This window comes from Amblyomma mixtum, chromosome 8 (assembly GCF_055824585.1).
Source record: "Amblyomma mixtum isolate Tamu chromosome 8, ASM5582458v1, whole genome shotgun sequence".
Lineage (NCBI taxonomy): Eukaryota > Metazoa > Arthropoda > Arachnida > Ixodida > Ixodidae > Amblyomma > Amblyomma mixtum.
In genome coordinates this window covers 93,218,724-93,238,908 of record NC_143019.1, presented here as the reverse complement: position 1 = coordinate 93,238,908, position 20,185 = coordinate 93,218,724, and the positions used below count along the sequence as shown (strand labels likewise).

At 47.6% G+C, this 20,185-nt stretch overlaps 2 protein-coding genes and 1 pseudogene across 2 annotated transcripts; 2 read left to right on the top strand and 1 right to left on the bottom strand.

The window, feature by feature from the left end:
- Positions 1–2,552: 2,552 nt before the first annotated feature.
- On the top strand, positions 2,553–6,664 carry LOC149333524 (thromboxane-A synthase-like). Its single transcript, XM_089557747.1, has 3 exons — positions 2,553–2,723; positions 3,715–3,904; positions 6,444–6,664. The coding sequence occupies exons 1-3, from the start codon at positions 2,562–2,564 to the stop codon at positions 6,662–6,664; spliced, it is 573 nt and encodes a 190-aa protein (XP_089413873.1). The 5' UTR covers positions 2,553–2,561.
- Positions 6,665–7,531: 867 nt separating this feature from the next.
- LOC149333523 (cytochrome P450 3A19 pseudogene) lies at positions 7,532–8,583 on the top strand (annotated as a pseudogene).
- A 5,718-nt stretch (positions 8,584–14,301) lies between these two features.
- LOC149333522 (uncharacterized) lies at positions 14,302–19,860 on the bottom strand. The gene is made up of 5 exons (XM_089557746.1): positions 19,777–19,860; positions 18,337–18,509; positions 17,237–17,295; positions 15,404–15,469; positions 14,302–14,483 (listed from the first exon to the last, which is right to left on the bottom strand). The coding sequence occupies exons 1-5, from the start codon at positions 19,858–19,860 to the stop codon at positions 14,302–14,304; spliced, it is 564 nt and encodes a 187-aa protein (XP_089413872.1).
- Positions 19,861–20,185: the final 325 nt, after the last annotated feature.

Below are 20,185 nucleotides of genomic sequence, written 5' to 3'. Positions count from 1 at the left end.
ACGCCTGCTCCTGAGGTAGCATGAGGTACGAGGTCCCCGCGACTGATTTTAGCGAATTTCAAATAAAACGCAAGAACTTCTAGAATCGCGACGTAAGGAACAGCGCATCTTTCAATGAAACGCCTTTCGTTATTGTCTCCAGTTGCGAAGGGCTTTACGTACCTCATTATTTCGTTGTGCTGTATTGAAATGGTAAAATACAGTATGAATGTAGTAAGGGCGAAGAAAAAAATAGAGGTGTACGATGAAGCATGGTCCACAGTTTTCTCGCTGCAGTCGGAATCGTGCATTAGTTGCATTTCTCTTGTGGGATCGTTTATACGGGGCAGACCATACGATGCCGGAATCTCAGACTAAAATAGAATAAAAATTTTTCAGAAAATTTTGATTATTTCTGTGGCCTAACTGCCGACGGTCGCCAACGTAGCAAGCTTGGTTGTGCTCCGTTGTATTCATAAACAGGTACCTGTTCCGCCTCTGTGTGCAAGTAGAGGGAGATAGTGGAAGCTTTTTTTTACTATTAGACCAAAGAAACGTGTGCGAGCAATCCAATAATCGGCCTGAGTGGAAAAGAAATGCGTTTTCTTTGCGATATCTGTGCGACAAAGCTTCCTGCCAGAAACGCGCATATGTGGCGTTATTAAAGCTGGTCATGCTTTTTTGTGTGTTTCTTTGCCTCATACGCCGTTACACTCGTTTTTGCCTCAGATACGTGGATAGACCGAGAGTCAGAAGTGACACATTTAATGCGCTCCCCTATACCAACACAGGTGCATTACCTGTTTTTGATGAGACAACTAAGAGTTTAGTTAGTTTAGGTTATCAGGTTTAACTTCCCAAAGCGACTCAGGCTATGAGAGACGCCGTAGTGAAGGGCTCCGGAAATTTCGACCACCTGGGGTTCTTTAACGTGCACTGACATCGCACAGTACGCGGGCCTCTAGAATTTCTCCTCCAAAGAAATTCCAGCCGCCGCGGCCGGGATCGAACCCGCGTCTTTTGGGTCAGCAGCCGAGCACCATTACCACTGAGCCACCACGGCGGCGAGACAACTAAGAGATGCCGTTTTGTTGTTTACTTTGAAAGTAGAAGGCGGCCTTGGAGCAGGTTGGTCTGCAAGTTGTGCGAGGTTCGTTCCCTCTTCGTAACTGATGGCTACTTATAGCTCCTCGCCACAACGGCCGGCCGCCAGGTTGTTGTGCAAGAAACATTTCAGTATCATTGGCATTCAGCCGGGCTCGCAGCACCATTAGGCCTGCATTATATCTTGCACGCATCAGAGAAAAACAGGTTCAGAAATTTTTACAACCCGAGGAGGAGATAATTTCCCTCATTGTGCGTCAGGTCTCGAACATTATATATTAATCCTGTCTTCAGTGTACATCCGGTGCGTTACAAACGGCCGGCTAGCCAAACCCGCGACTTCGCTTATGGGCATTCTGCAAGGATGAACTGCTCAGTGAACGAACCCGTGTGTTTCCAGCACCTGTTTCCAAGCTCTATAACGCATGTCCTGTAAAGCAGGCTCTGTAAGGTATGTGCTGTAATTTGTATGCATCTTTTTGGTGGTGCATTTGTACTTATAGGCCCGTAACCAGCCCAAGCAGGAGCAGCGCAGTTTTTCGTTGTCGCCTTGTAGTCGCTTAGAAGAGTGTATAGAACCTGTGCCTTTGTCAGCAGTTACCTGTCGGCCAGGAATTTTTGAGGCTAACGATAAGACTAGCTGAAATGGAAGATCACGCTTTTGCTATAGTTTGGTTTGGATTATGTCGTTAAACGCCCGAAAGGCTGTGGAGACGCCCTAGGGGAGGGCTCCGGATAATTTCTACCAACCAGGGGTTTTCTACGTTCTCTAATCACACTGTACACGGGCCTCTAGCATTTCGCCTCCATGGAAATGCGACCACCGTGGCCGGTATCAAACCCGCGTCCGTCGGGCCAGCAGATGAGCACCATTAACCACTGAGCTAACGCGGTGGTGGCTCATGAGGTTGCGATGGAAATGAAAATGATAGATTAAAGCAAACAGAAAGCAAGGGAGCAAAGTGGGTGTAAGGACAAACGCGAGGCAATGATAACCCGCCTGAAATCAAGAAATGGTCCGTATGGCAGGGCATGCATTGCGAAGGCAAGGTAATTGATAGTCCCTTAAGGTAAGGCAGTGGATTTCAATAAAAAGCGATCGCAGCAGCCGGCCGTTGACAGTCAGTTGGAGGAATGAGATGGGGAAGTTTAGAGTGATAAGGTGGCCGCAGCTTGTCCAGGACAGGGTTATTTGAGTTGATATGACAGGGGCCTTTGTCCTGGAGTGTAGGCAGTTAAGCTGATGATGATAATGATGAGTTCAGCACGGGAACAAGGCACCAGTCAGGGTCTGCTCTGTTTTTCGTCGTGTTTGAGGAGCTTCGTACAAGTTGCGCCTGAATGAGAAGGAAGTGCACAATGAACTTTGCTGATCAGTTCTTATATAGTGCTGCGTACACGCACCAACTCCAATCGCCGCATTCTCGGCCCAGAAAATGTAATCAAGCACTCTCATTCTGCAGGGTTCTGCCTGGAACATGGCGCATTTGGCGGATATCTTCATCAGCGTTGCGGCGGTTTTCGGTGTCACCACCGTGCTCTTCGTGTTCAGACGTCGCCGGATGCTGAGATTTATTCCTGGGCCGAAGCCTGAGTTTATTTGGGGAAACATGAAGCAAATGGCCCATAACCGAATTGCGGTACGTACTAAAGCTCTGCGCATTAAGCATTTGAAAAAATGCACGGGCTATCGCTGCTGCCTCTGGGCCGTGCTCGTTCTGCATCGCTAGCGTTCCATATCACTCGAGGATAGCGAGAGGTTTTGTTGTTGCCACTCTAAAGCCCAGAAGTAGCAGTGGTACTAACAGCATCCAATTTGCACGGCCCACAAGCAAAGCTGGTGGCTAGCGTATTTTTGAACAGCGCTTCTTTCACGTATACTTTCTGTAGAAAAATCTACCACCCGTCCTCTTAGAACCATTTTTACCCGGGTTTCTCACTGAGTTGTAACGCAATGTCTGTGATGATTTTCTTACATCCAATTATAGAGCTAAAATATTATGACAAAGAATTTTTCTATAAATGAACTATCATTGTGGTATGAGGCCAGAGCCATCGCGTCGATGTGCATGCCATTCGTGCATCGTAACCTACCTAAGTGCCCGTAGGTATCTTTTGCTAACCCTACTACCAGAGGTACCAAACTAACTGATGTAGAATCGGCATTTCAGCTAGTTGGTATAGCAGCATGGAAAAAACAGCCATCACGCAGGCGCATCACGATAAGAAACACGCCGGCGCGACGAGATAAAAAAACTACTTTTCATGCAGGACCACCACTGGGTCAGCAACACATGTGTGCTCACTCTTACGGATATGATATGCCTCTGAAACAATGGTACCAAGGTATGAAACCATGGTATTTTTTTCCTTGGTACCAAATAAACCTTGGCATTTTTTGTTATATTCTCACAGTTTACCTCGTAGTGCAGAGCACAAAATATTCGATATTGTGTGCACCACCTGCCCCACCCTGTTTTCTTTCCTAGTTTTTCCATGTCAGTATCCTTCCTTTGTAATCAGTTGTGCAAGGAGTGCCACTACAGCATGCTCGTAATAAGTGGACAATGCATTATGCGCGTACATGTTGCATTCGATTCAATCCTGTCGCCAATGTTCGTTCTGGTGCAGGCGCTCACGGAGTGGAAGAAGCAGTATGGAACGATGTTCGGTGTCTACTTGGGCAGTGACCCCTTCTTGGTCATCACAGACCCGGATATGGTGCACGACTGTTTTGTCAAGCAAGGAGCAATATTTCAAGATAGACCTATAGGCCTGGTCGATGCGGAGCCTTTTAAAAGCAGCCTCTTTCAGCTTAATGGTAAGCCCCGTGAAACTTGGAGAACAGTCACGATGCGTTAGACTTCCTGAAGATGGGGCCGATTGCACGTAAAGGGACGTTTTCATTAGTGTTTTGGAAGAGAACTTCTGAGGCACAAAAAAGAGATACTGCTATCGACCATTTTCCGAAAATTATTCGAACTGAGTAAGTGTACTTTGGATACCTAACTTTCTTGGAAATGCGCGTAGTGCTCAAGAAAATGTTCAAAACTTCAAGAGCATTAATGCTTGAACAATACGTGCAAGTGAAAGCAGGATATCGAGAACTTGTTTCCAGAGTAGAGTGCAAAATATTCTGGCGTCGAATTGCGTCTTCTAAGAAACGCTGCTGTGCTTTTTTACTTGCAAACATCACTTAATTTCAGTTTGTTCGCAACGTTCAAGAAGTCAGAGCCCGCGGTCAGTGCGACGTAACAAAAAATCCAGTTCAGCTGCCTTTCCTGCCCACATTGAGGCGTCCTTCGAGATCGCATTGTTTCGTTCAACCCTGAGTTGCAAAAGGGTCGAGGAAACAAGGATACCTAGAAGAGGAGGAAGGGAGACAAAAAAAATAGCCCTACTTTTCACTTTGAGCTCGGGGCTGTTGCCATAAGCGCCCATACGCCTCACGTGAGGGCACAATTCCCAGAATTCTACCTCGTTCACCCTAATACGCCTTACGCTTATCACGATAGGAAACTTCTTAGCCAGCGGGAGCTGCTTATTCGCGACACACTTCGCTCGCTTACGCCAGCAGAGACGGCGTTTATACCGTATGCGCTCTATCAAACCGCCTCGGTACTTCGAAAATAACAAAAAATTCCCCGCACGTTTACCCTTGTTTATTGATACTCCTGATGTGGGGCGAAATCCTGATGCCAGCAGGACTGTAGTAACTCCGTGTGTGGGGCTTTACATGTGTAAGTTTTATGACGCTACATTGGCACTACTGGGGGAACAAGCTCCAGTGAATTCTTTTTTGCTCGGAGTGTTGGACCACATAAAGCCGAGTGCTGTAACCATTCTTGCTGCGTATAGCGGGCGTGTACGGGCAGGGTTGGGGGGGGGGGGGGGGGGGGGGTAGGTCCGCGCATATGTGGAGTGTTAGCGTGAAGGGGTAGGGGTGGAGGGTAGAGTAGAGCACCATAAGATAGAGTAGGTGCGTAGTGTTGGCATGAAAGAGCAGAGGTGCAGAGCCTAGGTTAGAGCACGTGTGACGGCCATACACACAGTCACAATTATGCACGGTCACGATTGATCCTCTTGTGAGTCCTGGAGTTATTTATGATGACATTATGTCCTCACATATCAGCATGGCGCTTTACAGATGTAGTTTTTTCCAACGTCACCGCAAATATGCAAAACGTGGTCTTAAACGCTGGTACTGCAAAATGGCGGCCACAAGAATTGATAGCAGACCAGCTGCCACATTCATGCTAAGAAAAGGGGACAGCAATTTGTCAACGATGCCATTGTCTAGGACCGATGAAGCATCCTTCAATGCACCACTAACACTAACAACCAAATGACTCCTTCCGTGTCCTCTGCAGGAACGTCAAGCTTAGGCATCTCATTAATGCTATAACAGAGCGACGCGAGTCGCCTGAAGCAGGCTAACCACGCTCTTCGAGCGGTCAGGCCGACGTCCTCAACCATCACCTCACTGCCGCCTTCGATACCGTGCAGCCCGGCTTTTCTGAACAGTTTTCGGACGCAATGAGCCGATCGCTGTCACCACACGGCGGGAAGCAAACCACATCTTCTAGAATTGGCTCTAATCGATGAACCGACATGGTAGACGGAAGCAATATACAAAAGCAGCAACACGCTGCCGCTGAAGCCGCTCCATGCTGCTGCTGCTTCAGCGACACTGTTCCAGGCAATGAAGTTACAACGACATTAAGGGCAAAGATTCACGGACCACAAATAATATCGCTCCTGCACACGCACTTACCGCGACCTCTCTAAATCCATGTTGCGGACGAACGAAGGAATATTTCGCGAATATGTTTATCGCTGTTAAAATCACAAAACGCAACTGCTGGATTAATAGCTTTTTATACTTGACAGATGTGTCTAGCTGCGCCGGCATGCACATTAAGCTACGCGGCAAAGTACAGGCAATCCAAGCGGACAAATGAGCATGCGGGAAAAATATCATGCAGTAGAGAGATTTAGCATACCGTAGACCTACGAGCGGGTACCCGCTCGGCTTCGGGAGGTGGAGGGTTCGACTCCCATCGCCGGCCGGGTACCCACAGCTTTTCTCAAAATAGGTTTATGCTATGGACCGGCCCGATGCTCGGCTTCCTAAGGTTGCATAGCTTGGGAAAGGAGCCTACGCCTTCAAATCCCGTCACCGTGGGCTTGAAGTCAAGAGACAGAAAAAGGGTCACAAGTTGGGGCTTCTACCGCACGAGGCGGATTTAGGGTTGCTTGACGGCGGAACTTATCTCTGATCCGTCAACGCAACTGTGGTCTAAGATCCCTTTCCCTCTGTAATATTTCAATTTGCTCACGTACGCCTTGTTATATTTTAGGCAGCTCATGGAAAAGCGTGCGGTCGTCGTTAAACTACGCCTTCAGCTCAGACGTGATTAAGGAGCTCTCTGCGGCTGCCAATTTGTGCTGCTCAAGGTTTGTGGAGAGGGCGGCAAGGATGAGCGGCGCCAATGGACACGTCGACGTGTTTGAGAGTGCAATGGGCCTCGCCTTCGACTTCATCATGAATGCAGTGCTAGCGCAGGAGGTAGGTTTCTAAACGGTTTGTATTTTTACGCCGTTGCGGCACGAAGGCGGGCTTCGCGTCGGTATTGCTATACCTAGAACACTAGCAAAATTTCACCGTCTATATTGCACAAACTTTTCTCCGTGTCGTTTGGTGGGCTGAATGATGGTTTCAAAGGCGGACAAAGTAGGTTTGCTAAGTGCGCCGAGCGTGTTCTAAAGCCTGCACGAAAGAAACAAGTTAACTGCCTGACAATCAGCTTCAAGGCAACTCAGAACTGTGCAAAGGGATAGAGGTAGATCATTATTTGAAATACTTGCACCGTCCGAACAAATTTTTGCAGGGACGAAAGAATAAGTTACATTGGCGTGAGGACGACATAAAAAAAGAAGGAAAAATAAGTAATGGAACAAAAAATTAAGCAAACTTACGAATAACAACCAAAATCGCATCCGCGCAGGCCGTTATACATCCAACAACAGAGCCCAAAACGACACTTCAGTTTGGCAATAAGCATTTTTTTTTGCAGTAGATTCCAGTGGTTCATCGAGTATGTGAAAAAAGAAGGAAAAAAAATGTTTTATCATCTTTGATTCCTCCATATTCCACATTCTTTCTAAGTAGCCTAGACGATATATTTTCTCTGTGTTAACTTGCCGCCTCAAGTCTACGCTGTACGCAATTGCCGCATTAAGAAAAGCTCATTGCGCTATAGTCTTCACAGGCTCATCAGGTCCTTCGAAAAGAAAATGTATTGCTACCTTTTCAAGAATCGCAGTGAATCTTTGAAATGCTGTTTTTGGTTCAATGCTAAATTTTAATATAATTTTCTTATTTTGGAGCCCTCCATGCATAAAAAAATTATCGCTTTGTGTACTTGTTCAGGTGAACGGCCAGGAAAACTCCAGCGAATCAATTTTTGAAGACTTAAAGCAAGTATGCAAAGACATGGAAAACTCAGCCATCGAAGTGGCTTTCTCAGTGCCCGGAGTACGCACCCTTCTTACGTGGTTATATCCCTTCACGAGACATTCCAGAGCTTTCAAAGATGTCGTGAACCTAGTACGGAAAACGACAGAGCTCCACCGCTCCGGGAAGTGTGCGAGGAAGTGCAGCATACTACAGGTCATTTTGGACGCGAACGCAAATTGCTTCAGCGATGTCCACCAGGGGTCTACGAAGCGTGTGAGGCATCTAGACGACCGGCACATCTTCTCGAACGCCGCGATTTTTCTGCTGGCTGGCTTTGAGACCACGGCTACCGCGCTATCCTTCTTGCTGTACCTTTTGGCGATGCATCCGAGCGAACAAGACAAAATAGTCAGAGAACTTGAAGAACTTTTTCCCGAGAAGGTGGGACAGGACCTCACCTTTGATGAACTGCGCCAGCTTAAGAGGCTGGACTTGATGATCCTAGAAGGCCTTCGTCTGTACCCGCCTGTACCAGTGTTCGTAACCAGGAAGTGTTCGCGGGACACGACCGCCTGTGGGCGATTCATTCCTGCAGGCGTCAGCATCCTGGCTGTACCCTGGCTCATCCACCACGACGCCGATCTTTGGCCCGACCCAGAGCAGTTCCGCCCGGAGAGGTTTGCCGAAGAAAACCGCCGGCGCATGCGCACTGGGACGTACCTACCGTTCGGACTGGGACAGAGGGTGTGCATAGGGGAGAAGCTCGCGTTACTCTTAGTCAAGTGCGCACTCGTTAAAGTTGTTCAAGATTTCCGGTTGACGCTGTGTGATGAAGTGGCACGCCCTCTTGCTGTGTCTGACCGCGGGTTAGCGCTGATTCCCGAAGGACTGGAGATCCGGCTCGAGCGTCGAGTAAGAACAGCGACTGCGTGAGTAAAATGTCTTAAGTAAAAGATTTGAGCATGTATCCATGGCTTCACAGCAAAGGATTATATGGACGCATGAACGAACTAACTAGTACTGAAGAAACGTTTCGTTAATTTAGGGGAACAATATATAAATCAATAGTTAAACCACTTAGGTCATGCGCAGGCTTTTCTTGTGGTACTTTCCACTTAAGAATATTCAAGTCAAATGAAGTAAAATATTTGCAATTTTCAGATAGAAATTGAGTTTTCAAATCCAACCTGGATTAGAATATATTTTAAAAAAGGCCTCTTCTATACCTCTGAAATTGTAGCGCAATTTTTTATGCTGTGTAGACTACAACTTGAACTGTGAAATATTGGTATTTTTTCTTGGAACAAGCACGTTGCCCCCGTCACAGGAAACTACTCCCGAAAAATCTTCTTAGTGTGGTCACTTCTGTTTGCTGTACTCGCAGTGTGCATCCTTGCTTATGATAAAATGTTCCGACTAATGTCAGAATACGCCGCAGAATTGTAATCCCTTTAATATTTTCCTAGGGCGTGCCCCGAAGGAGTATCCTGGTACCGTTGCTGTTTAAGTTATACTGGTATGTTAATGAGATCGTCAGCGTGTTTAGTGTAATGTTCGCTTCACAATTCCTCTCAGATGAGAATAATTCGTTTTTGTTCGGTGATATCAGTTAGCAGTAAATAAAAAATATGAACATTCTGCTTTGGAATCCAGAAGTACCGTCGAATAAGCGGGAAGGGTAATATTTTACCGCATTCGCGAAAGTTAATGGGTTAAAGCCTGAGACAAAGATATGTGATCAGTAAGCTGCTCTATACGTAGTTCCGATAGCCTGGCTGAAACTTCCTCAAAAGTTAGTTTAGGTTTGCCTCCGTGTTCTCTCTTGGGTTAGGCGCCGTGTTCTTCCTCCGTTCTGGCGCCAAGGCCACCCTTAGCGCACGGACAACGCCAGCTACACCTCGCTTATCTTCCACGCAATTTTTTCACTCCTTATATTCACGCCGCTAGCACCACACTTGGTGTTACCAGCAGTCAGAACAAATTAAGGATTGAGATGATAGATTGTCAAGTCCCATGGTTCTTGAATAAATTTGTCGATACAGATAATTTTACAGAAAGTATCAGCAACTCCAGCCTTGTGAATGCTTTTCTCCGTGGAGCCTTCTTATGAATCTAGAAATCGGCTTGTGTAGAGGAACGGTTTTGCAGTGTGCATTCTTTGCAGATTTCACCTTTCGACGTTGGTGTTTGTGACTGCATGTTTTATTTGTGGACTTATTTTTTCACTGCTCAACGAAGTGTAGTTGCAAGGGCGTAAACGATAACGCGTGCCTCTTGTGAAGCAGAGATCAAAACTGCGAAATGCAGTGCTAGTTAGTAATGCATTGCTTTGTAAGTTGGGTGTGATCAGCATGGTCTCAAGGAAAGAGGATGTACGGAAAGAGACATCAACAGGACGTCCCGTTATTATTTCTTTCCTTTTGTCTTTTTTCTCACTGTTCATATTGAGCGGGGGGGGGGGGGGGAATCCGACTGTGCGGCCTGCCCGTGCCGCCCCCCCCCCCCCCCCCCCCCCCCCCGCCACCAAACACGTACCGGTGCGGTTTCGGCTGCTAGGTTTTGTTTTGGTGCAACGCACAGCGGTGGGTGGATCCGCCGGAATCCACTCTTGGGGTTGCGAATCCTCAGGAAAGGTGCAGCAGACTTTCCGCGACATTGTGAGCGTGTCGCGCCCACGATGCCCTATGTCTGAGTGGGAGGGCAGGTCCGAGAAGGGAGACGGACTGGGCACGTGGAATCCGGCTTAAAAGCAGAACTGGTGACTAGAACGACTGTTTGCTTTTGGCGTGGTCGACCCGGTAGACGCGGTCGGGACTTCGTCGTTTTGCCGTTGGTGCTGGCGCCTCGGTAGACACGGTTCCGACTTAGCTGTTTTGCCGAGCGACGAGATCGCCCGGGCAGACGCGGTCGTTCCAAAATTCGCAAAATTTAAAGTCACACGGTTCCCTCTCGGTACGAGGGCGTACCACCCAGCCGCGGACGCGTTGGTTTCCGATCACGAAGAGCTCGGTGCCTCGCGGGGGCATGCGGCTGGGCGATCCAAGCTTAGGTTTTGAGGAAGTCGCCCTTGGCCTGAAAGCACGAAAAGAGATGGAGTAAGTAGCAGCAAACTCCGAGGCCAGTAAGCTCCGAAACGCGGGAAAGCCCGGCGGCTATCTGAGTAACGGTTAGTAGACTGGTGAAATCGCAGCGAGCATCAAGCCTGGCCCGGGCCCGCGCAGATATACCTTGTGGTAGCACGTGATGTCACTGCGGACATCAACCGAGACTTCAACCATGACAGAGCGGGCGTATGGATTGAGGTTTCACATACTATGCCAGGGTGATCGCTCTCGATTGCTGCGAAAACCGTGAAAGGATGGCTGCAGCGTGTGCGAGTACTGCAGGAGTAAGAGCCGAAGTACCGAACGAGTGCTGCGAAATATCCGTCTCTTAGTACTGTGGGAGGGTCGGGGGGGGGGGGGGGGTGGGGGGGGGGGCGGAACCTGGCTTGGGGGAGGGGATCCTGGTCGAGCCTCTGTAGGATTTTCCCTGTCTCGGACGGTCGGAGATCGCCGGCAAAACGTTCTCTGTGGTGTGGGAGTACGCTCGACGCCGAGGGCCTACTATTGGTGCACTGAGTGCTCGCCCTTCAAGGAGGCCTGAAAAGGAACTCAGGATCAAATGAAACCAAATGTGGTCAAAATCCTGCTGTCCCCAATCCCACCTAATTCCCATAACCCAATCCAACTTCCAATTTCCCATCCATTTATCCCATCCCTTCCGCTACTTCCCAGGGGAGATCAGGGGAGTCTCCCCGGGCCCGCTCCCCTGGTTGTGGGTCGCTAATGTAGCATTTTCCCTATTATTTTATTTTTCCACCCATGGGTGGCGAAAATATACTTTGCCTACGGGCCTCCTCTTTTATTTTCCAATTGGGTTAAGCCTGTTGTGCGTAAGCGGTGCAGGCAGGGGCATATTATTTTTATTTCCTTTTGGTTGCCCCAACCTAACAAATGTTCATATTGAGCGCGTCCACGTTGTGACGTAATCAATGGTAGCTTCTATTCCGACCTGTTGAATTATTCTTTAATTCAGACAGAAATAAAGTTATAATTTCATTTAATCAGTAAGGAAGTATTATTTTTATTAAAGAAATACAGACATGGGCAAAAATACTTGTTATAACTTGAGTGACCACGCGTCAGTTCGTCACTTCGTGAGGCAAAATGGTTGTCATCTGTCCCACAAAGAAACCGAAAGTGTGGCTTGAAATGTGTCGTAGAGCGAAATACTGGCCCAGTCTGAGGTTCGGAACCAAACAGTGTCACAACTGTAGGGTCGCTACGGTGGGACCCGAAAAACAGCCCAGAACGGTCATTTGGAAAAGAGACTTTTTGTTTCATATTTAGGACGACGGACTATAAAAAGTGACGAAGCGATGTCACCGGGTGATGAGTGTGCCATTAAGCCTGAGGACATCATCATCATCATCATCATTTTGGTGAGTGTAGTAGCGTAGGCACGGGGAACCAGTCTGTGAAGTCCCGGGATGAAGGTGCAAGAGGTAAGGAACGAATCTGACCGAGTGCGACAGGACTCTCGCACTAGACAAGCAGATTCCCTGGTCCGGTCAGATGACGCCCCGGTGATGCCGGGGGCGCCCAAGCCGCGCGAGGAACGCCGGTGTCATGAGCCAACAGCAAGCGCCAACGCTATGCAGTGCGGCCAACACGTGCCCCAGCGAGGTAGGGCAGCACGGCGCCTAACGCGCGTTCTCAACGCCCCAGGTCCAGGACTCCGGGTCAGGAACAGCGGGGTCCCTGGTCTGGTCACCCGGGACGGCAGCAGTACAGGTCTGGTCATTAGGGGGCTGGAGGATCGGCCGGCTCGAAGTCTGGCAGGACGGGGCCAGCCAGAGCATGAAAAAACGCCGTCCGTCTTCCATGAACCAGCTCCGCTGCCCTTTCACGCACCGCGCGCCGCTCTTCTTCCTACGCCCCACGCGGGCGTCGTCATCTTCGCACCTGGCATCGCTGGCCGGCGCAGCATGTCGCTAGTTCTTTACACTCAGCAACATCGAGACATGGAGCACCGTTGCCTATCCCACTCATTATGCTTCGCAAAAGCGGCAGTATGTCTACATAACGCCACTGACTTTGAGAAGCAGTTGCTTTCAGTATCGTTTTTTTTATCCCAGGAGTAGGCACGTAGCCAATAGGAGGACGGAAGGCCTTCCTCCCTGCCCGCCATTATCAAGTTCACCCGTCCGTTAACCCCTGCTGACTTTGTGCACACTCCTATACGGCGCCACCACATCACATCTCGCAATCGAAAGCTGTTCTCGGGTGTACACTGAACATTGTTGCAGAACACATCTATTGCACAAGCAGTTCCGCAGCACCACCGCGATGCATCTTTGGAGTGGGAGTACTCCGGTCGGCGGCCACGCCGACGCGGTGCTGCAAGCAGTTCTGTTTGCGCCGCCATATGATTCTTCGCTGCATGTATTCAGGTTTCATAGGGCAGGTGCCTCCATCTGATCGCCGCCATACGCTGGGACAGGATCCAGGGCCAGGGACAGGATACGCCGCGTGGTTACAGGATCCGTACATAGAGCTGGACTGGGAAGCGTTGACAACCAATAAAAGTTATTCGCTAGTTCTTTCTAACTTCCTATTGTCTGACTGCATTTCACTGCTTAGGAACTCAGGGAGCAAGTTATCATTACTGAAGGCTTAGACAGGTTAAGCAAAATGTGAAGTAAACAGATGTATTGTTCAGCAGTCTAGGATGAGCTTGCAACACTTTACATTAGACAGCAAAACGTTGAAAGTGGTAAGAAAAAACCTCTACCTGGGGCAGGTAGTGACCTCAAGTCAAGAGGAAAGTAAGACAGCCACATGATGTGGAGTGCATTTGGCAGCCAGGATTGTCAGTATCCCTCAAAATGAGTGTACCTAATAGCACCTTGCTACTCCTTGTCCATGTTGTAGAAGCCTGAAGGATGCCAAAAGGGTCGAAATTAAATTGAGTACTGTGCACAGAGCTATGGAAAGGAAATTGAAAGCTTTAACATAAAGAAACACAAGAGATCGATAGGTACCCTAGTCAAAATCAAGAAAAAGAATAAGGCACGGTTCATGCGTCTAATGGAAAGGGAAGATAACATACGGCCTCTTGGGGTAATATAGTATATTCCAAAGGAATTTAAACTTAGCAGGGGGAGGCAGAGTCATGTCTGCGAATAAATACTGCGATGCTTGCGGGGATCAGGTGGGCGCAGCTGCCCTACGCAAGTTCTGATTGGAGGCTGTTGTACGACACCTTGATTCTTTAGTGCACATTGTTAGGCTGTCGAGGACGACGTCCATTTTACTAAATATTCTGTTGTAATGTATCACACCCTGAGCCTCGTGCCTCATGTATTTAGTCGCATTGTATCTTAACTTTATTTCACCAAGACGCTCAATTTTCTTTAATTGTGTCAAAGCAATACGTTCTTTCAAGCAGTTCTAACGATGCTCAACGAAAATTTTTTTTCTTGGTTACTATCTTCTGGATGCTGAACCGAGAATTATTACAAAGTATCTACACATATTGCGCGGTCCTTTAACGGCTGAGTCTGTTCTTTATTACTCTATTCGTCTTCAATTCAACGTTGAGGCTATTCTGTTTATATCCTGCTCAGTTTCCAAAAAGCAGCACAAGCACGACTTTGCAAGTAACGTTTTATTCTCATGCCATAGGCGAGAGGGCTCCACAGAGGCCGTTCGCTTCTATTGCGGCGCGCAGAGCGAATCCTTGGTGCAGCTCTGCGTCGGCTCAGCGACGTCCCTGGAGAAGACGAAGCCAATCTCTCCCTGCGGGTCGACGACGCCACGCGCCGCGGCGGCGTTGCCGCATCTCGAGTCGACGTCGTACAGCTTGTAGACCACGCGGTTGTTCTGGCTCGTGATGGCTGCAAAACAGGAAGCGAGATGTCATTTACAAGAACCGGAGATGCTTCCCATACAATGTTGCTTTCGTGTATATTAGGCACTTCCCTCACAGTCCTCTTTTTTTTTTGCTAGTTTAGGTGCTTAAATACTTATTTGCAGACTGTTTTGCTCTATTTTGTTGATGGCACTCGTACTGAAGCACATGCAGTCTAGTGCTCTATACTGGCATGACGTAGCCGTAGCTGTTCCCTTCGGAATGCAAACTGGCAGATGCGAGGGGCCACTCAAGACTACGGATCTGTTTCTGACTTTTTTCGTTAATTCGGCTGAGGCTATGTGATACTCAGCTAGGGACTTTTTAGTATCTGGGGTTTAACTTCCCGAATCTGGTCACGGTGACGCAAAGCTTCTATGACGCGGCACTACCATTTCCTAGAGCCGCACGCTTACGAATTCAGGCATCGGGGTCCAACTGTTCAACAGCCACACTAGAAAATCCTCGTCGAAACACTGCTTGTCCCCCTGTGCGCGGGAGATTGCAGCAAGCGCTGGAAGTTTGAACTACGGGGCTCTCCCTTGCAGGAAATGCACTGAAATAAATTTCCTCTCGTACTGACCATTTTATTAGTTCTTGTATTCATGGTTGAGGTATTAATGGTTTAAACCCACATCCTCATAACCTCTGCCTTGGCCAAAGGCTCTCAGGCCGTAATGTTTGCTTCTGAGCCATGCATGCCGTCGAGAACTTTGCCAAGTGTAAAGCTTGATAACTAGCAAGAGGGGATGACAAGAGACTTCCTTCTCCTCTGAAAAACTTAGCTTCTGCCGTACCCTGACTGCCCTAGTACACTGCTCAAAAGCGAACGTCGTTGCATAATGATTTCTAATCGGGGCCGTACGCTTTTTCAGTTCAAGGTTGTAAGTAATGGCTGGGACTTACTTATGTTCAGGTAGTAGGCCAAGCCGTTGTACGGCTCAATGAGCTGAATAAAGTGCTCCTCCACATCTGAAAACGCAGGAAAACAGTTTAAAAGAGTAGTTGCGCTGCTCTCACTGCAGCGTCCAGCGAGAGAAGGAATCCGGTTCTATATGCCGCAAAGACGCCTTCATGATGCGCCAACACTATAACCTTGGCCGCGCGTCTTGCTCAGTGGCAAGGAGCATGCGAGGACCATGCTCGAGATCACGGCGACGTCTAGATAACGCTCGAACGAGCAGCCTACCGAGGACAGTACAGCGCAGGCGAGCTGCCCGTACTACACATCGAGGCTCGGGCAATGAGTACCAGCCGCTAGGAAAGGGGCGTCCCTCCCGGCTCTACAGTGGTGGTGTAGCGGCGGCGGAACAGTGGCACCCTGTGTTAGTGGCTGCGACGCCCCCAGCCCCGTCATTAGTGCAGCGTTGAGCAAGGATGAAGTCCCTGTGTGATATTCGCACCGCTTGATATTTGTCCACTGCAGCTAGCGTTGTAATTATAGCGTAGTGTTGTAAAACCACCGTGAACCCCAGGGGGTAGAAATTTCCGGACCTTTCACTTCGGCGTCTAGCCTATGTCGCTATGGGATATTAAACCCCCATATCCGGAGCCCTCCACTACGGCGTCTCTCATAGCCTTAGTCGCTTTGGGACGTTAAACCCCATAAAACCAAACCAAACCAAACCATTAAACCCTGATAAACCATAAACAGTGCAGCGTTGGGGCGCTCGACTAGTGCAGCCCGGTGCTACTCTAACTGGAGATTTGTATTAATGCGGTTAGATGGTTCGTTCACGTGAAAAGTCAGAGTTCGACCGTCCGTGTCACGAAAAAGCTGGTGGCCCACCTTCCACAGTGAGCAGTGCTCACCATAGCTGGTGGGAATTACATTAACTGAAACCAATTCAGTGAGTTTCAAGTCGCCGACCATTCCACGGCGCATCAGCTCTTTGGTCGAGAGAGTGACAGCCTGCCGAAGAAGTAACTGCGACAAAATTAGTGTTGCAGGAGCTCGGGACGAGCAGCCTGGGTCTCACACGCCTCCATCGGCGGCTGTGTTTGAAGCAGCCACCTGGCGACAGAGTGGCGCATCGCTTAATCGCTCTGCCATTGCGCGGGTATTGGTTAGAAGGATACCCTCGATCTGAGAATCAATCATAGAGAAGGAATACTGTAGCAAGAGGGATCTTCAATGTTCCCATATTGTATACTCTTCAGGGTAGGTTAAGCGTCTTCCAAGTTTTTGTTTATGTCGCAGTATTGCTGAGTGCAGTTCAATGTTAAGCAATAAAAGGGCGGCGTCGGTCGTCTCTGGCGTGTTATTCGTCGGTCGATACCACGATTCGCGGAGTGCCCTTACAAGAGGGTTCCCTCAGAGAAACCAGTTGAATTAGTGCTTGATGTGTTCAGTAATGGTATACATGAACACCGGGAATGGTATAACGTCAAGTGACTGATAATATTTTAAGTCCTCTTCTTTCTCTTAGCTCCCGAGTGCTAATGATCACACCTATTTCTTTACCTCTGCTGTATAAAAGTAGCCAGGCGCTCGCGCAGAGCTTAACGGTAGTAAACATTTGCTAACAAATACGGTGGCGCTTCCAGACACACCACAGCTTCGAGAGCAGTGACAGGATTCTTCGAAGTCAAAATTATCCACATTTCAATCTACACGCTTCTCAGAAATTTCCAGTCGACGAAGTTTGTAATAACATAAACTGATTTTTCGACATAGGCCAAAGATAGCTTTTGAAGGGGAAGATAGGATAGATAAGGAATTTCGTTGCTTTTACTTACCAGAGGAATTTATTTTGATCGTCGAGGTCGCCTCGTCGAACTCAAAAACAAATGTACTTCTGTAAAAAGAACACACTACTGCAACTCCAAGTAGCTTTTTCCAATATCCAAAATAACCACATCGCAGTCTGACGACTTAAAAAATGATTCAACAATACTTGAAACGTTAAGAAATGTGGAGCCAAACTTTTTCTCTTTAGTAATCAGATGGTCAGCTTCACTTGGAAATCAAAAATTCCAGTACGTGTTGAGTTTTCGCCACTTCCTGCGAAGCGTTTACAGAATGGCGAGTGTCCCGTCCTTTTATGTTTTTTTTTATCTTAGCAGTTGTTAAAAGCGTCATCATATGCGTACACAGAAACGGTCTGGCCAAGCCGTACCGGCGCTCATTCAGTGGAACTGCGCTACTATGAGCGGAACTGGTTTAGCCTGGGCGACGTAGAGCGAACTATCGACCGGTTTAGCGCCCCAAGAAATGCTCTGAGGTAGCCTTCACGCGTGACCGGCACTTCAATGACTGCATGCATTTCAAGGGCTCCTGATGAGCGTTGCCGCGTTTGCCCGAGACACGAACACTGTATTGCCAGCAGATAGAATGTGACGCACGCCTTCCGTCTGTTCACTATCACAATGTATGGGTGACTCTCAAAGACCTGCCTTGTGCGCAAAGAGGATTCATGGGAATAATCTGGTAACAAATAAATATTAACATATGCTCTCTCCTCCCATGTTGTTGATGCCCGAAACGTAGGCGCTCCTTATACCGACATAACACGATAGCTTGGTAGGCTAGATGTAAGAACTCTGCACTTTCTCCTTGCGTTATACAACTCGCTTTGTGGTACTTTCAAATGGTAGTACCAACAAAAATCATGGACACACTTTATCACAAATATTCATTTTAGAACTATCTTTTTGAAGACACCGTTATGAGTCAGGTCGAGCGGTTTGTGCCCACCAGAGGCTTCGTTGTGCGCTTACTCTATTGCACCTTCGTTACTCCAAATCACTATCCGTGACATGGAAAAGTTATATTTGATATTTCCCCTCACTGAGTGCTGCAGTACTAGACTAATTCCCCACAGCTCATAAAGTCTTACGAGGAGTATTGATCCACTGTTCCGTTCGGTGAGTACCACGTCGTAGCCTCCGCCTTGTCGTTACCGGGTTCCGTGCCGTCCCAGAGAATTGTAAAGTTCACCGTGCCCTCGGGTTCAAGGGTGACTCCGGTCCGGTAGCATTCGTACGTTAAAAGTGGTCTGTACTGTGATTCCTGCGAACATTCAAGACACCCTGCAGTTAACGGCAGTCTTAGCCAGCAAAAAAAAAAAAGCTAAGGTGAGCAGAAACTGAAATTTGTTTGTTTACTTTGCGTTTTATTGCTTCCCATTGGCCCCATGTCTTGAGTTTCTTCTACTCTTGAGTATGAGCTATACCTTAAATTAATTACAGCAATTTTCAAAGGAATAATGGTGTCGCCGGGCGTTGGGAGCTAACGCACAAAGTTAGACGTAGTAGTATTAGATTTGTTCCTCGACAGTCCATAAAGTCGCCTTTCGTCTCACTTCGAATTTTGGCCCTTAAGGAACTAAGGATATCACGCGCTAAAGAACTGCCCTAACCATGTCCTTTTTTTTTGCAAGAATGGAGTCAACATTTGAAAATTCTACAGGATATTTAAATGTATGAAATCATCTGCTTCCCTTCAAAGCTGAGAAACTAGCTAAGTGCTCACGAAGAAAGTGAATCCAGCAATACACTCAATCGAGTCTTTCCATTTCGAGAGGGTCTAGTTAGTTAACGTGGCGAGTAATCGTTTATTGCTAATAAAGTAAAAGTATGAAAGCAGCGCAAAGAGGCAATAGACGGAAAACAGTCGTTTCTTATTATTGAAAGATGGCCGCTCCAGCGAATGAGCCTTAAGGCCGTAGTTTCTGTTTTTATAAAAATGGAAGAGCACCACCTCCAACTCGAATTCACCGCGCCGCTTGCACAGATGAGGTAACTGTGTAACAAACCGGGCACAGAAATGCATAAGCCAGAAATATGCGGGAATTCGGGAGGCTTTCTCACTGTGTGTCTGAGCCAGACATCTACAGGTTCTCCTTGACACAGAATCCGATGATGCGTTTCTCGTATGAAAGCAGTACGGTCGCTAAGCCAAAGCGAATGGCCACAAGTTTTTGTGCTCCGCTTTCGCCGGATCTTTTTTCACGCAGAAAATGTTCATGAAATAAATCAAAATGAAAACAGATTTTTCGGTGCTTCTTGCTTAGCTATTTATTTCATTATTTAAAAATAAATTCCTGCTTTCGTGAGTAAAATAAAAGAAGTATGATTACTTGCCAGTAAGTTGCTCAAATATATGTTATACTTTTATTTAAGCAACATGAGTGTGTTGCGAGTGGAATACAGAATGCAAACAAATAAACAAGAAAGTATTTATCTTCATTTGGATCGATAACTGATAACCGTTGTGTACCCCGAAACAGTGAGCTAAAGCTGATCAATTCTTACCAGAAATAGTGTGTCTTTCTTACCTCGTAAAAATCCTTGGTGTACTGCTGACCGAGGGCGACTGCACACAGCAGTCCGAAGGCGACGAGCTCAGATAGGCGAGTCATTGTCTTTGGCATTGGTTCGCAACAGGCCTTTGACTGCAAAATCATTTGGAGAATTATTTAGTATATCTTTTACCACAAGTTTTATTTTTCACTTTAAGACTATGAGAACAGATGCCGATTTTTCTAGAAACCTATTTTTGTCTAACATGCAGAATTTTAACTCAATTATTTCATTTTCTGACTTAGTAAATTTGCTCAGCAGCTCCCAGTGAGATGCGACGAGCTGCAAATCGGTGTAATTGGCTCGTGACCCTTGTGACGACAGTCATGCTATGAAAGCCGCCACCCGCACGTACACTTCCCAGTAAAATGGCGGTATATTTTG